The 17,924-nt window shown below is 46.6% G+C and overlaps 1 protein-coding gene across 1 annotated transcript in view; it reads right to left on the bottom strand.

Annotated features, from left to right (window-relative positions):
- Nucleotides 1–1,860: 1,860 nt before the first annotated feature.
- NADSYN1 (NAD synthetase 1) overlaps nt 1,861–17,924 on the bottom strand; it is a 67,449-nt gene continuing 51,385 nt past the window's right edge. The window contains exons 20-21 of the mRNA XM_068261249.1: nt 7,883–8,059; nt 1,861–2,224 (exon numbers count right to left, since the gene is read on the bottom strand). Of these exons, the coding sequence (XP_068117350.1) occupies nt 2,171–2,224; nt 7,883–8,059 (231 nt within the window). The 3' untranslated portion in view covers nt 1,861–2,170. The remainder of the gene's footprint in view (nt 2,225–7,882; nt 8,060–17,924) is intronic.

Raw genomic sequence — 17,924 nt, 5'->3', positions numbered from 1 at the left:
GAGATAAGGAGCGAAGAGAAATTGTTCAGTCCGAAGATAACTCATCCAGCTGAATCTAGAGGGAAATGATCGTTCCTTCCACTGACAATGTCCACAATTCACTAAGATCATGCTGGTGGTGATAAGTGAAAACTTATTACCACACATCGATCGGTAGTCTAAGGGCCCGTTTCCGCCACATAGCCGCATTGCACCATGGCCAAACTAAAACCAAGGCACGGCAATGGAACAGTTTCTTATTGTGTGCTGGTTATGCGGAGCGGTGTGGAGCGATCCGAGAATCTACAGCATGCTACAGACTCTCGCACGGCTGCATCTACCTCCCATCTCCTCCCATTGGGCGGCTGCATCTCCCGATGCGGAAGTGACACAAATGGGAGTGAAAGGGTTGCATAGCCGCATCGCATCCCTTCGGATCCCATTAGCCAGTGGAAACGGGCCCTAAGTGTTAATTCACTAAAGAGGCTTGCCTTATTAACATGTAGTGATAAGTTGTCACTGTCATGCTGGGAATACACCATGAGATTTTGTGTCAGTCAGATAGATGGTTCGATAATTTCTGGCATGTCCAATCTGATTTTCAATCATTTTTCTGATTGATTTCTCATAGAAGTGAATGGAAATCGATCATAAAAACGATTGGAGAATCAATCGGAAAAATGATTGGACAGTAAATCTGCTAAAAAAATCTCATTGTGTATTACCAGCATAAGAGTGTTATCTTATCACTCCAGTCCTTAACTTATCATTATTCTTACATGCAGTAGAGCATAGTAGGGAGGGGAGGAGCACATGCAGGTAGGATGTAGCTCCGCCCCTCCTGCTGCCTCCTCTACCAGTGAGATTACAGCCAGCCTGCAGGAGGATCCTGGGTCTAGCAGCCAGGAAAGGAGAGACAGTGGCTGTGTCTGTCTATACATATGCTTGATGTCTCTTTATTCCTCCCCCTCTGTGTGCCTGCTGTGTATTTCTCTATATACAGAGTCCCCTTCTGCATATAATACTAAAAGCAGACAGCTCAGAATCCTCTATTATTCATTGCAATCTCTAGTAACACTAGACTTAACAAATAGCAGAGGCCAGGTGATACTTCCTCATGCACATTACAGTTGCATGCATACCTCTTTGTGATTTAACATCATGGCTTTAAAGAGGAACTGTAATGGCAAAACGTCCCCTGGGGGGTACTCACCTCGGGTGGGGGAAGCCTCCGGATCCTAATAAGGCTTCCCACGCCGTCCTGCGTCCCTCGGGGGTCTCGCTGCAGCTCTCCGTACAGCCGTGACGTAATATTTACCTTTCTGGCTCCTGCGCAGGCGCTCTGACGGCTGTCGGCTCTGAAGTAGGCGGAAATACCCGATCGCCGTCGGGTCTGCTCTACTGCGCAGGCGCAAGTTTCCGGCGCCTGCGCAGTAGAGCGGACCCGACGGAGATCGGGTATTTCCGTCTATTTCCGAGCCGAATGCAGCCACAGCGCCCCCGCTGGAGCCAGCAAAGGTAAATATTGAAATTACAGTCGGGTCTGTCGGCGGCTGTTCGGAGGGCTGCAGCGAGACCCCCGTGGGACAGAGGACGGCGTGGGAAGCCTCATTAGGATCCGGAGGCTTCCCCCACCCGAGGTGAGTACCCCCAGGGGATCTTTTTAAAGTTACAGAGTCTCTTTAAGTTTAGGATTCAGTGATTAATTTAAGGATTTAACTTAATCACTGAATCCTAAACTTTCGGAATCAATCCTTTACTTAAGTACAGAATCCTTAATCTAAGGATTGCATGATGTAAAATGATAGTGAATACTAACGTATTTATCCCCATGGTGATAACAGTAAAAACAGTCCGGCAGGAGGTTAGAGGACACAGTAATCAGTGGAACAAAAGTTTTGATTATAGAATAAAAACTATTTTAATAATATTTGACGCTGTATAACACTGCGGCCGAGCTTAGGCCTGTGTCTTCCTCTTCTGGAGCTCCGGTGGTTGAGGAATGTATTCCCGGATAGCAATCACCTCTCTGCCTATCACTTATCTGCTCAGTTATTCGCTCTCCGCCTCCTGGGCATTCAGCTTCCAGCATCTTCCAAAACATACAGATATTTTCCATGAAATGAGTTCATCTGTCATAAACTGAGAAACCTGCAAATAGAACCAGATGTACGGACAGGACCGGCTGCCTTTAATCCACCTCTTCTGAGACTTCACCCTTCTTCAGTTCTTCCAGACAAGACACCTAAAACATTAAACACAGAATAAATAATCAGCAGGTTGATCCCTGCTGTACACACACCAGAGGGTTCAGGGCAGAGGCGGCAGGTCGGGGGCATCTTTGCCGAGATTCTACTGTGTGTGGCCCTGATGCATTGCTGAGAGATCAAGACTACCAGATCATCTCGACCAAATGCAGAAGGAGTGCATCACTCTCCTCCTTACCTGTTCAGCTGAAAGCCTCTCCGTCCTGCGCTACGCTGTTGTACCCCCTCCCCTCCATACAGCCCCGAACTTTATAAATAGAGGTCAGTGAGATGCAAAGATTCCATCTCGCATGGACACTAAGGACCCTTTTCCACTTGCAGCGATTGCATACACTGATCCACAATGCTATCCAGTCCAGGAGACCAGCATGGAGTGGAGCTGCAGCGAGGGACAAATAGGCTTCCAGGGGCCTGAGGAAGACAATGGCTATAATTCATAAAGGTGCAGTCGGTAGTGCGGGAAAACACCGTTCTTCTCCGCAACCGGTACTTAAGACTTCTGGGTGGTCATTCATAAAGAAGTTGCCTGTTGCGGGAGAAGTGCGGAGGTTTTCTGGAGGAAGCTGGCGGTAGCGTGGCGGAAGACATGCGGAAACATAAAAGCTGCCCGATTCCCTCCCTGCGCTCCTCTGCCTGATGCTGCTTGGGAGGTCCGTCCCATTCATTTACATGTAATCCGCCCGCCTATCGCTACTGTCGAGCAAGCGGTATTTTCCTTCCGCATACCGCTTGCTCTAATCTTTATGAATGGACGTGTTTGTAACTTTTTCTAGATAAATCTAGAAAAACTCTGCACAAGGCGGAAATGTATCGCTCTGTCAGCTTTTCATGCGGAAAGAGCCTTCATGAATGGGGATTATGCTGAGTGTTCGGTAAAGTCACCGGTATTATGATAGCCAATGTCTCACTACCGAAATGTCTGTACAGGTAACTATTGTATGTCACACGTGCCTGAGGAAGACCCAAGGTGCGCAAATCTGATTTTTTTTAAAAATATGCCAGATGTATCCTTTAACCACTTCAGCCCTTTACATAGATATTTAAAAAGTTTAGACCCTTAGGTAAATATTTATGTGTTTTTTTTTATTGTAATTTTTTTATTTTTTTTATTATTAAACATTTTATTTGGGTATTTTTGTGAGGGTGGGGTATAAATAGTAATTTTTGTAATGTAAATATATGTTTGTTTTATTTTATTTTTAATATAGATGTACTTTTACTTTTTGGCAACAAGATGGCAACCATAGGTTTGTTTACATGATGTCACTCTAAGCGTAGTGTACGCTTAGAGGGATGTAGGGGGGAGGTAGGAGGCAGAAAAAGCGAGGCTTCTGAGAGAAGCTGTTGCTTTTTCTGCGGGGGAGAGGAATCAGTGATCGGGCACCATGGCCCGATTCACTGATTCCCTGGCTAATGAACCGCAGGCCGGGAGCGTGCGTGCATGCGCGCGATCAGCCGTGGGAGCGCACATGGCCTCCTGGACGTAGCTTCTACGTCCAGGAGGCGAAAGTAGTTTAAGAAAACCTGTAATAAAAAAAAAACCCTCTGGGGGATACTTACTTGGGAGGGGGAAGCTTCTGGATCCTAACGAGGCTTCCCCCGTCCTCCAGCAATCCAGCGCTGTAGCCCCCTGAACCGCGGCGAGGTAAATATTTATCTACCGCGATCCTGTGCAAGCACACTAAACGCTAGGCCTGAACGATTTTAGGAAAAAATTGAATTGAGCGATTTCTGTCCGAAATTGCGATTTCGATTCGATTCACGATTTTCTTCAAATTAAGCTTTGTCCCCGTCTGTGCCTGTTTGTTGCCCCTCTGTCCCCCTGTCTCTCTTCCAACACGAGTCCAGCGATGGCCGTCTAACCACTTCGCCTCCTGCAGGCTCTAATGCACGGAATGCTTCCTGTATGTCATGTAACATACAGGAACCCGGAGCTTTGACAAGCACAAGAGCTGGAGGACGGACAGCGTTGGACTCGTGCGGAAGGAATGTCCAATGCTGCAGGCTGCAAGCGCCGGGACTTTGGGTACGTTTGAAGCCGCTTCTTCAAACTTCCACATTCCAAAATTGTGATCTTGGTGATCACGATTTCGGTTGAAATTCGATTTATCTTTTAGGCCTACTAAACGCTCTCCGTTCCAGTTAATGTGGAAATAGCCGAACCTGATCGGATACGCTCTACTGTGCAGGTGCGAGTCCTTTGTGCCTGCGCAGTAGAGCGGATCGGGCTCGGGTATTTCCGCCTTACCAGAACGAAGAGCCAATAGTGCGGCAGCGCAGAATCGCGGAGAGGTAAATATAGCGCACCCTTGTCAAGCTTGTCAGGAGAGGTTTCCGGGGAGCCAGCGCTGGATTCCCACAAGCTAAAGAGGATGGGGAAGCCCCATTGGGACCCTTAAAGAGAACCCGAGGTGTGTTTAAAGAATGTTATCTGCATACAGAGGCTGGATCTGCCTATACAGCCCAGCCTCTGTTGCTATCCCAAACCCCACTAAGGTCCCCCTGCACTCTGCAATCCCTCATAAATCACAGCCGTGCTGTGAGGCTGTGTTTACATCTGTAGTGTCAGTCTCAGCTACTCCCCCGCCTCCTGCATAGCTCTGGTCCCTGCCCCCGTCCCTTCCCTCCAATCAGCAGGGAGGGAAGGGATGCAGGCGGGGACTGGAGTTCTGCAGGAGGCGGGGAGAGCAGCAGACTGACACTATAGAGATAAACACAGCCAGCTCTGACAAGCTGTTTGTCAGCAGTGTGGCTGTGATTTATGAGGGATTGCAGAGTGCAGGGGGACCTTAGGGGGGTTTGGGATAGCAACAGAGGCTGGGCTGTATAGGCAGATCCAGCCTCTGTATGCAGATAATATTCTTTAAACCCACCTCGGGTTCTCTTTAAGTATCCCCCAGAAGGCTTTCTTTTAGTACAGGTTCTCTTTAAGGCTGGGGTCACACTTGTTAGGAAACACATGCGATTTGTTTCCCCGGAAATGTAAACGCTGCTCATGTAATGTATTTCAATGGCATCACAATTTTTGTGCATTCATATGTGATGGGCATTTGCAATTTTTCTGTATTTTTCATTTGGACGGCAGGTCTGCTAATTTTCGCGTGCGATTTGCATTTCGGTGCAGGTCAGCAGGAGCCCAGAAAAATCAAGTTTTTGCACAGAATAAATTGCATGCAATTTTTGGGTTAATGAGATGTATTTTTCATGTACATTAATTTCATTGGACAGAAAACATTTTTGCACAGAAAATTTGCATGCAAATGCCTAGGACGATCGCAAAAACACGCCCAGAAAATCCATGAGAAATCAGACAGGCAGATTTGTGCATTCTGCCAATCGTGCTGAAAACATTACGGCAAGTCCGAGAGAGCCTATGGGGCGAGCTGAATGCAGTGTGAAATCCCGCCAATCAAAATTGACAGGAAATGCATTTGACTGGCAAATTTCCCAATAAATTTGCATGTAAGGTGGAAAAAAATTATAATCTCATTAACCATTTCTACTTATACAAGAGATGGTTGCCTTAGTTTTATTTCAGACACAGCAGGGGCGGCCTATAGGTTAAGGTTTGTACACATTGAGGTGGCATCGGCCCCCTCAGTATAATGTGTGTACCAGGTGCCCTGCAACCTCCGCCATCGCAGGGGTGTCCCAGTAGGGCGTTACCTTGACTTGGTGGCGATAAAGGTTCTCTTCACTCCCTCTCCAGTTTACAAGTGCAGCCAGCCAATCACCATGCTGCTGCTGTCCCTGTCACATGACGGGAGCCAGATGCTGATTGGCTGGCTGTATGGAGATTGTAAACTGGAGTGGAAGTGAAAAGTGGAAATAAAGAGGACCTGTATCACCACAGGAAACAGGTAATGCATAACTCAGCATTATGTACAGGACCGGGCCCCACTAGGTCGAGGCACGCCTCCCAGAGATGGATTAAGGTGAAATCGGGCCCTAGGCAAGTAACAACTTTGGGCCCACCATCTGTCTTTTTTGGTAGGATTTAGTGGGGCTAGCATCAAACAGGCCCCTGGTCTCTCTCTAGACCCTAGGCAACTGCCAAATCTGCCTTGTGGATGATCTGGCTCTGCCACCTCTCCCCCCCCCCCCCACACGTGATGGCCTGGCCCAATGTGGTTATGCCCTGGTGTATGTGGCAGCCCCCATATGTTAGCCAGAGACCCAGCAAGCTGCACCAGCTCTGCCGAATGCTGCCCACCGCAATTGTTGTCCCCATCGCACTGCCCCCTCTGTGTTGTGCAGCACCTTGTCCCTCCACAGTGACAGAACGTGTCTGTAAAGGGCACAAACTGTGGCCTGGGAGACCTTGTCCCTCCACAGTGACAGAACGTGTCTGTAAAGGGCACAAACTGTGGCCTGAGAGACCTTGTCCCTCCACAGTGACAGAACGTGTCTGTAAAGGGCACGAACTGCGGCCTGAGAGACCATGTCCCTCCACAGTGACAGAACGTGTCTGTAAAGGGCACGGACTGCGGCCTGAGAGACCTTGTCCCTCCACAGTGACAGAACGTGTCTTTAAAGGGCATGAACTGCGGCCTGAGAGACCTTGTCCCGCCACAGTGACAGAACGTGTCTTTAAAGGGCACGAACTGCGGCCTGAGAGACCATGTCCCTCCACAGTGACAGAACGTGTCTGTAAAGGGCACAAACTGCGGCCTGAGAGACCATGTCCCGCCACAGTGACAGAACGTGTCTGTAAAGGGCACAAACTGTGGCCTGAGAGACCTTGTCCCTCCACAGTGACAGAATGTGTCTGTAAAGGGCACGAACTGTGGCCTGAGAGACCTTGTCCCTCCACAGTGACAGAACGTGTCTGTAAAGGGCACAAACTGTGGCCTGAGAGACCTTGTCCCTCCACAGTGACAGAACGTGTCTGTAAAGGGCACGAACTGCGGCCTGAGAGACCATGTCCCGCCACAGTGACAGAACGTGTCTGTAAAGGGCACGAACTGTGGCCTGAGAGACCATGTCCCGCCACAGTGACAGAACGTGTCTGTAAAGGGCACAAACTGTGGCCTGAGAGACCATGTCCCTCCACAGTGACAGAACGTGTCTGTAAAGGGCACAAACTGTGGCCTGAGAGACCTTGTCCCTCCACAGTGACAGAACGTGTCTGTAAAGGGCACAAACTGTGGCCTGAGAGACCTTGTCCCTCCACAGTGACAGAACGTGTCTGTAAAGGGCACGAACTGCGGCCTGAGAGACCATGTCCCGCCACAGTGACAGAACGTGTCTGTAAAGGGCACGAACTGTGGCCTGAGAGACCATGTCCCGCCACAGTGACAGAACATGTCTGTAAAGGGCACAAACTGTGGCCTGAGAGACCATGTCCCGCCACAGTGACAGAACGTGTCTGTAAAGGGCACAAACTGCGGCCTGAGAGACCTTGTCCCGCCACAGTGACAGAACGTGTCTGTAAAGGGCGCAAACTGTGGCCTGAGAGACCATGTCCCGCCACAGTGACAGAACGTGTCTGTAAAGGGCACGAACTGTGGCCTGAGAGACCATGTCCCGATCCCAGCCAGGGTGACAGGAGTCTCCAGCATAAGAGAGGCTTTACTCCTAGAAGCAGACAATACAATACTACGATTACATGAAATACGGCCAAGATGGACGCCCACCTGTTCATCAATGCAGCGGAACTGCCAGGTCCACGCCGCATTGTACAGGAAGGGGCGGAGGTCGAAGCGGTTATCGTCCGGGCTGTAGCTCTCGGCGTGGTACGCGGGGGTCAGCGTGGTCATTTTGTGCCTGTTGATGGAGTACATCCTGAAGAAATGTTTCACCTTCTCAGCGACCTGGAATAAAATATTTCTCAAGTTATTATAAGAACTGACTTTGAAGTCACACACTGTCAGGACTGACCCATATACTGTATACTGCATAGTGATGGTCATGTCTAGGAGAAGTCATGGAGAAGCATGTGATCAGTGTGGTCAGGTGATAGATATGTAAGCCTCTGATTAGTGATGGTCGTGTCTAGGAGAAGTCATGGAGAAGCATGTGATCAGTGTGGTCAGGTGATAGATATGTAAGTCTCTGATTAGTGATGGTCGTGTCTAGGAGAAGTCATGGAGAAGCATGTGATCAGTGTGGTCAGGTGATAGATATGTAAGTCTCTGATTAGTGATGGTCGTGTCTAGGAGGAGTCATGGAGAAGCATGTGATCAGTGTGGTCAGGTGATAGATATGTAAGTCTCTGATTAGTGGTGGTCGTGTCTAGGAGAAGTCATGGAGAAGCATGTGATCAGTGTGGTCAGGTGATAGATATGTAAGTCTCTGATTAGTGATGGTCGTGTCTAGGAGGAGTCATGGAGAAGCATGTGATCAGTGTGGTCAGGTGATAGATATGCAAGTCTCTGATTAGTGATGGTCGTGTCTAGGAGAAGTCATGGAGAAGCATGTGATCAGTCTGGTCAGGTGATAGATATGTAAGTCTCTGATTAGTGATGGTCGTGTCTAGGAGGAGTCATGGAGAAGCATGTGATCTGTGTGGTCAGGTGATAGATATGCAAGTCTCTGATTAGTGATGGTCGTGTCTAGGAGAAGTCATGGAGAAGCATGTGATCAGTGTGGTCAGGTGACAGATATGTAAGTCTCTGATTAGTGATGGTCGTGTCTAGGAGAAGTCATGGAGAAGCATGTGATCAGTGTGGTCAGGTGACAGATATGTAAGTCTCTGATTAGTGATGGGCGTGTCTAGGAGAAGTCATGGAGAAGCATGTGATCAGTCTGGTCAGGTGATAGATATGGAAGTCTCTGATTAGTGATGGGCGTGTCTAGGAGAAGTCATGGAGCAGCATGTGATCAGTCTGGTCAGGTGACAGATATGGAAGCCTGTGATTAGTGATGGTCATGTCTAGGAGAAGTCATGGAGAAGCATGTGATCAGTATGGTCAGGTGACAGATATGTAAGCCTCTGATTAGTGATGGTCATGTCTAGGAGAAGTCATGGAGAAGCATGTGATCAGTCTGGTCAGGTGATAGATATGTAAGTCTCTGATTAGTGATGGTCGTGTCTAGAAGTCATGGAGAAGCATGTGATCAGTGTGGTCAGGTGATAGATATGTAAGTCTCTGATTAGTGATGGTGTGTCTAGGAGAAGTCATGGAGAAGCATGTGATCAGTCTGGTCAGGTGATAGATATGTAAGTCTCTGATTAGTGATGGTTGTGTCTAGGAGAAGTCATGGAGAAGCATGTGATCAGTATGGTCAGGTGACAGATATGGAAGCCTCTGATTAGTGATGGTCATGTCTAGGAGAAGTCATGGAGAAGCATGTGATCAGTCTGGTCAGGTGATAGATATGTAAGTCTCTGATTAGCGATGGATATGTCTAGGAGAAGTCATGGAGAAGCATGTGATCAGTGTGGTCAGGTGATAGATGTGTAAGTCTCTGATTAGTGATGGTCATGTCTAGGAGAAGTCATGGAGGAGCATGTGATCAGTGTGGTCAGGTGATAGATATGTAAGCCTCTGATTAGTGATGGTCGTGTCTAGGAGAAGTCATGGAGAAGCATGTGATCAGTGTGGTCAGGTGATAGATATGTAAGTCTCTGATTAGTGATGGTCGTGTCTAGGAGGAGTCATGGAGAAGCATGTGATCAGTGTGGTCAGGTGATAGATATGCAAGTCTCTGATTAGTGATGGTCGTGTCTAGGAGAAGTCATGGAGAAGCATGTGATCAGTCTGGTCAGGTGATAGATATGTAAGTCTCTGATTAGTGATGGGCGTGTCTAGGAGAAGTCATGGAGAAGCATGTGATCAGTCTGGTCAGGTGATAGATATGGAAGTCTCTGATTAGTGATGGTCGTGTCTAGGAGAAGTCATGGAGAAGCATGTGATCAGTCTGGTCAGGTGATAGATATGTAAGTCTCTGATTAGTGATGGTCGTGTCTAGGAGGAGTCATGGAGAAGCATGTGATCTGTGTGGTCAGGTGATAGATATGCAAGTCTCTGATTAGTGATGGGCGTGTCTAGGAGAAGTCATGGAGCAGCATGTGATCAGTCTGGTCAGGTGACAGATATGGAAGCCTCTGATTAGTGATGGTCATGTCTAGGAGAAGTCATGGAGAAGCATGTGATCAGTATGGTCAGGTGACAGATATGTAAGCCTCTGATTAGTGATGGTCATGTCTAGGAGAAGTCATGGAGAAGCATGTGATCAGTCTGGTCAGGTGATAGATATGTAAGTCTCTGATTAGTGATGGTCGTGTCTAGAAGTCATGGAGAAGCATGTGATCAGTGTGGTCAGGTGATAGATATGTAAGTCTCTGATTAGTGATGGTGTGTCTAGGAGAAGTCATGGAGAAGCATGTGATCAGTCTGGTCAGGTGATAGATATGTAAGTCTCTGATTAGTGATGGTTGTGTCTAGGAGAAGTCATGGAGAAGCATGTGATCAGTATGGTCAGGTGACAGATATGGAAGCCTCTGATTAGTGATGGTCATGTCTAGGAGAAGTCATGGAGAAGCATGTGATCAGTCTGGTCAGGTGATAGATATGTAAGTCTCTGATTAGCGATGGTTATGTCTAGGAGAAGTCATGGAGAAGCATGTGATCAGTGTGGTCAGGTGATAGATGTGTAAGTCTCTGATTAGTGATGGTCATGTCTAGGAGAAGTCATGGAGGAGCATGTGATCAGTGTGGTCAGGTGACAGATATGTAAGTCTCTGATTAGTGATGTCATGTCTAGGAGAAGTCATGGAGAAGCATGTGATCAGTGTGGTTAGGTGATAGATATGTAAGTCTCTGATTAGTGATGGGCGTGTCTAGGAGAAGTCATGGAGCAGCATGTGATCAGTCTGGTCAGGTGACAGATATGGAAGCCTCTGATTAGTGATGGTCATGCCTAGGAGAAGTCATGGAGAAGCATGTGATCAGTCTGGTCAGGTGACAGATATGGAAGCCTCTGATTAGTGATGGTCATGTCTAGGAGAAGTCATGGAGAAGCATGTGATCAGTGTGGTCAGGTGATAGATATGTAAGTCTCTGATTAGCGATGGTTATGTCTAGGAGAAGTCATGGAGAAGCATGTGATCAGTGTGGTCAGGTGATAGATATGTAAGTCTCTGATTAGTGATGTCATGTCTAGGAGAAGTCATGGAGAAGCATGTGATCAGTGTGGTCAGGTGATAGATATGTAAGTCTCTGATTAGTGATGGTCATGTCCAGGAGAAGTCATGGAGAAGCATGTGATCAGTCTGGTCAGGTGATAGATATGTAAGTCTCTGATTAGTGATGGACGTGTCTAGGAGAAGTCATGGAGAAGCATGTGATCAGTGTGGTCAGGTGATAGATATGGAAGTCTCTGATTAGTGATCTCATGTCTAGGAGAAGTCATGGAGAAGCATGTGATCAGTGTGGTCAGGTGATAGATATGTAAGTCTCTGATTAGTGATGGTCGTGTCTAGGAGAAGTCATGGAGAAGCATGTGATCAGTCTGGTCAGGTGATAGATATGTAAGTCTCTGATTAGTGATGGTCGTGTCTAGGAGGAGTCATGGAGAAGCATGTGATCAGTGTGGTCAGGTGATAGATATGCAAGTCTCTGATTAGTGATGGTCGTGTCTAGGAGAAGTCATGGAGAAGCATGTGATCAGTGTGGTCAGGTGACAGATATGTAAGTCTCTGATTAGTGATGGTCGTGTCTAGGAGAAGTCATGGAGAAGCATGTGATCAGTGTGGTCAGGTGACAGATATGTAAGTCTCTGATTAGTGATGGGCGTGTCTAGGAGAAGTCATGGAGAAGCATGTGATCAGTCTGGTCAGGTGATAGATATGGAAGTCTCTGATTAGTGATGGGCGTGTCTAGGAGAAGTCATGGAGCAGCATGTGATCAGTCTGGTCAGGTGACAGATATGGAAGCCTCTGATTAGTGATGGTCATGTCTAGGAGAAGTCATGGAGAAGCATGTGATCAGTATGGTCAGGTGACAGATATGTAAGCCTCTGATTAGTGATGGTCATGTCTAGGAGAAGTCATGGAGAAGCATGTGATCAGTCTGGTCAGGTGATAGATATGTAAGTCTCTGATTAGTGATGGTCGTGTCTAGAAGTCATGGAGAAGCATGTGATCAGTGTGGTCAGGTGATAGATATGTAAGTCTCTGATTAGTGATGGTGTGTCTAGGAGAAGTCATGGAGAAGCATGTGATCAGTCTGGTCAGGTGATAGATATGTAAGTCTCTGATTAGTGATGGTTGTGTCTAGGAGAAGTCATGGAGAAGCATGTGATCAGTATGGTCAGGTGACAGATATGGAAGCCTCTGATTAGTGATGGTCATGTCTAGGAGAAGTCATGGAGAAGCATGTGATCAGTCTGGTCAGGTGATAGATATGTAAGTCTCTGATTAGCGATGGTTATGTCTAGGAGAAGTCATGGAGAAGCATGTGATCAGTGTGGTCAGGTGATAGATGTGTAAGTCTCTGATTAGTGATGGTCATGTCTAGGAGAAGTCATGGAGGAGCATGTGATCAGTGTGGTCAGGTGATAGATATGTAAGCCTCTGATTAGTGATGGTCGTGTCTAGGAGAAGTCATGGAGAAGCATGTGATCAGTGTGGTCAGGTGATAGATATGTAAGTCTCTGATTAGTGATGGTCGTGTCTAGGAGGAGTCATGGAGAAGCATGTGATCAGTGTGGTCAGGTGATAGATATGCAAGTCTCTGATTAGTGATGGTCGTGTCTAGGAGAAGTCATGGAGAAGCATGTGATCAGTCTGGTCAGGTGATAGATATGTAAGTCTCTGATTAGTGATGGTCGTGTCTAGGAGGAGTCATGGAGAAGCATGTGATCAGTGTGGTCAGGTGATAGATATGCAAGTCTCTGATTAATGATGGTCGTGTCTAGGAGAAGTCATGTGGAAGCATGTGATCAGTTTGGTCAGGTGACAGATATGTCAGTCTCTGATTAGTGATGGTCATGTCTAGGAGAAGTCATGGAGAAGCATGTGATCAGTGTGGTCAGGTGACAGATATGTAAGTCTCTGATTAGTGATGGTCATGTCTAGGAGAAGTCATGGAGAAGCATGTGATCAGTGTGGTCAGGTGATAGATATGTAAGTCTCTGATTAGTGATGGTTGTGTCTAGGAGAAGTCATGTGGAAGCATGTGATCAGTGTGGTCAGGTGACAGATATGTCAGTCTCTGATTAGTGATGGTCATGTCTAGGAGAAGTCATGGAGAAGCATGTGATCAGTGTGGTCAGGTGATAGATATGTAAGTCTCTGATTAGTGATGGTCGTGTCTAGGAGAAGTCACGGAGAAGCATGTGATCAGTGTGGTCAGGCGATAGATATGTAAGTCTCTGATTAGTGATGGTCGTGTCTAGGAGAAGTCATGGAGAAGCATGTGATCAGTGTGGTCAGGTGATAGATATGTAAGCCTCTGATTAGTGATGGTCGTGTCTAGGAGAAGTCATGGAGAAGCATGTGATCAGTGTGGTCAGGCGATAGATATGTAAGCCTCTGATTAGTGATGGTCGTGTCTAGGAGAAGTCATGGAGAAGCATGTGATCAGTGTGGTCAGGTGACAGATATGTAAGTCTCTGATTAGTGATGGTCGTGTCTAGGAGAAGTCATGGAGAAGCATGTGATCAGTGTGGTCAGGTGATAGATATGTAAGTCTCTGATTAGTGATGGTGTGTCTAGGAGAAGTCATGGAGAAGCATGTGATCAGTCTGGTCAGGTGATAGATATGTAAGTCTCTGATTAGTGATGGTTGTGTCTAGGAGAAGTCATGGAGAAGCATGTGATCAGTATGGTCAGGTGACAGATATGGAAGCCTCTGATTAGTGATGGTCATGTCTAGGAGAAGTCATGGAGAAGCATGTGATCAGTCTGGTCAGGTGATAGATATGTAAGTCTCTGATTAGCGATGGTTATGTCTAGGAGAAGTCATGGAGAAGCATGTGATCAGTGTGGTCAGGTGATAGATGTGTAAGTCTCTGATTAGTGATGGTCATGTCTAGGAGAAGTCATGGAGGAGCATGTGATCAGTGTGGTCAGGTGACAGATATGTAAGTCTTTGATTAGTGATGTCATGTCTAGGAGAAGTCATGGAGAAGCATGTGATCAGTGTGGTCAGGTGATAGATATGTAAGTCTCTGATTAGTGATGGGCGTGTCTAGGAGAAGTCATGGAGCAGCATGTGATCAGTCTGGTCAGGTGACAGATATGGAAGCCTCTGATTAGTGATGGTCATGCCTAGGAGAAGTCATGGAGAAGCATGTGATCAGTCTGGTCAGGTGACAGATATGGAAGCCTCTGATTAGTGATGGTCATGTCTAGGAGAAGTCATGGAGAAGCATGTGATCAGTCTGGTCAGGTGATAGATATGTAAGTCTCTGATTAGCGATGGTTATGTCTAGGAGAAGTCATGGAGAAGCATGTGATCAGTGTGGTCAGGTGATAGATGTGTAAGTCTCTGATTAGTGATGGTCATGTCTAGGAGAAGTCATGGAGGAGCATGTGATCAGTGTGGTCAGGTGACAGATATGTAAGTCTCTGATTAGTGATGTCATGTCTAGGAGAAGTCATGGAGAAGCATGTGATCAGTGTGGTCAGGTGATAGATATGTAAGTCTCTGATTAGTGATGGTCATGTCCAGGAGAAGTCATGGAGAAGCATGTGATCAGTCTGGTCAGGTGATAGATATGTAAGTCTCTGATTAGTGATGGACGTGTCTAGGAGAAGTCATGGAGAAGCATGTGATCAGTGTGGTCAGGTGATAGATGTGTAAGTCTCTGATTAGTGATGGTCATGTCTAGAAGTCATGGAGAAGCATGTGATCAGTGTGGTCAGGTGATAGATATGTAAGTCTCTGATTAGTGATGGTTGTGTCTAGGAGAAGTCATGTGGAAGCATGTGATCAGTTTGGTCAGGTGACAGATATGTCAGTCTCTGATTAGTGATGGTCATGTCTAGGAGAAGTCATGGAGAAGCATGTGATCAGTGTGGTCAGGTGACAGATATGTAAGTCTCTGATTAGTGATGGTCGTGTCTAGGAGAAGTCACGGAGAAGCATGTGATCAGTGTGGTCAGGCGATAGATATGTAAGTCTCTGATTAGTGATGGTCGTGTCTAGGAGAAGTCATGGAGAAGCATGTGATCAGTGTGGTCAGGTGATAGATATGTAAGCCTCTGATTAGTGATGGTCGTGTCTAGGAGAAGTCATGGAGAAGCATGTGATCAGTGTGGTCAGGCGATAGATATGTAAGTCTCTGATTAGTGATGATTGTGTCTAGGAGAAGTCATGCGGAAGCATGTGATCAGGGTAGTCAGGTGATAGATATGTAAGACTCTGATTAGTGATGGGCGTGTCTAGGAGAAGTTATGAAGAAGCATGTGATCAGTCTGGTCAGGTGACAGATATGTAAGTCTCTGATTAGTGATGGCCGTGTCTAGGAGAAGTCATGGAGAAGCATGTGATCAGTGTGGGCGGGTGATAGATATGTAAGTCTCTGATTAGTGATGGTTGTGTCTAGGAGAAGTCATGGAGAAGCATGTGATCAGTCTGGTCAGGTGACAGATATGTAAGTCTCTGATTAGTGATGGTTGTGTCTAGGAGAAGTCATGTGGAAGCATGTGATCAGTGTGGTCAGGTGATAGATATGTAAGTCTCTGATTAGTGATGGTCGTGTCTAGGAGAAGTCATGGAGAAGCATGTGATCAGTGTGGTCAGGTGATAGATATGTAAGTCTCTGATTAGTGATGGTCATGTCTAGGAGAAGTCATGGGGAAGCAAGTGATCAGTGTGGTCAGGTGATAGATATGTAAGTCTCTGATTAGTGATGGTCATGTCTAGGAGAAGTCATGGAGAAGCATGTGATCAGTGTGGTCAGGTGATAGATATGTAAGTCTCTGATTAGTGATGGTCATGTCTAGGAGAAGTCATGGGGAAGCAAGTGATCAGTGTGGTCAGGTGATAGATATGTAAGTCTCTGATTAGTGATGGTCATGTCTAGGAGAAGTCATGTGGAAGCATGTGATCAGTGTGGTCAGGTGATAGATATGTAAGTCTCTGATTAGTGATGGGCATGTCCAGGAGAAGTCATGGAGAAGCATGTGATCAGTGTGGTCAGGTGATCGATATGTAAGTCTCTGATTAGTGATGGGCGTGTCTAGGAGAAGTCATGGAGAAGCATGTGATCAGTCTGGTCAGGTGATAGGTATGTAAGTCTCTGATTAGTGATGGGCGTGTCTAGGAGAAGTCATGGGGAAGCAAGTGATCAGTCTGGTCAGGTGATAGATATGTAAGTCTCTGAATAGTGATGGTCATGTCTAGGAGAAGTCATGTGGAAGCATGTGATCAGTGTGGTCAGGTGATAGATATGTAAGTCTCTGATTAGTGATGGGCATGTCCAGGAGAAGTCATGGAGAAGCATGTGATCAGTGTGGTCAGGTGATCGATATGTAAGTCTCTGATTAGTGATGGGCGTGTCTAGAAGTCATGGAGAAGCATGTGATCAGTCTGGTCAGGTGATAGGTATGTAAGTCTCTGATTAGTGATGGTCCTGTCTAGGAGAAGTCATGGAGAAGCATGTTATCAGTGTGGTCAGGTGATAGATATGCAAGTCTCTGATTAGTGATGGTCGTGTCTAGGAGATGTCATGGAGAAGCATGTGATCAGTGTGGTCAGGTGATAGATATGTAAGTCTCTGATTAGTGATGGTTATGTCCAGGAGAAGTCATGGAGAAGCATGTGATCAGTGTGGTCAGGTGATCGATATGTAAGTCTCTGATTAGTGATGGCCATGTCTAGGAGAAGTAATGGAGAAGCATGTGATCAGTGTGGTCAGGTGATAGAGATGTAAGTCTCTGATTAGTGATGGTCATGTCCAGGAGAAGTCATGGAGAAGCATGTGATCAGTCTGGTCAGGTGATAGATATGTAAGGCACTGATTAGTGATGGGCGTGTCTAGGAGAAGTCATGCGGAAGCATGTGATCAGTCTGGTCAGGTGATAGAGATGCAAATCTCTGATTAGTGAATGTAGTTTCTAGGAGGAGTCATGGAGAAGCATGTGACCAGTGTGGTTAGGTGATAGATATGTAAGTCTCTGATTAGTGATGGCCGTGTCTAGGAGACGTCATGCGGAAGCATGTGATCAGGGTAGTCAGGTGATAGATATGTAAGTCTCTGATTAGTGATGGTCATGTCTAGGAGAAGTCATGGAGAAGCATGTGACCAGTGTGGTCAGGTGATAGATATGTAAGTCTCTGATTAGTGATGGTCATGTCTAGGAGAAGTTATGGGGAAGCATGTGATCAGTTTAGTCAGGTGATAGATATGTAAGTCTCTGATTAGTGATGGCCGTGTTTAGGAGAAGTCATGCGGAAGCATGTGATCAGTGTGGTCATCACTAATCAGATATGTAAGCATCTGATTAGTGATGGTCATGTCTAGGAGAAGTCATGGAGAAGCATGTGATCAGTGTGGTCAGGTGATAGATATGTAAATCTCTGATTAGTGATGGTGGTGTCTAGGAGAAGTTATGAAGAAGCATGTGATCAGTCTGGTCAGGTGTTAGATATGTAAGTCTCTGATTAGTGATGGTCATGTCTAGGAGAAGTCAGGGAAGAGCATGTGATCAGTGTGGTCAGGTGACAGATATGTAAGTCTCTGATTAGTGATGGTTGTGTCTAGGAGGAGTCATGGAGAAGCATG

This window comes from Hyperolius riggenbachi, chromosome 11 (genome assembly GCF_040937935.1).
Source record: "Hyperolius riggenbachi isolate aHypRig1 chromosome 11, aHypRig1.pri, whole genome shotgun sequence".
Taxonomy (NCBI): Eukaryota; Metazoa; Chordata; class Amphibia; order Anura; family Hyperoliidae; genus Hyperolius; species Hyperolius riggenbachi.
Note: the sequence above shows the minus strand (reverse complement) of the source record. Positions and strands in the feature narration are given on the sequence as shown.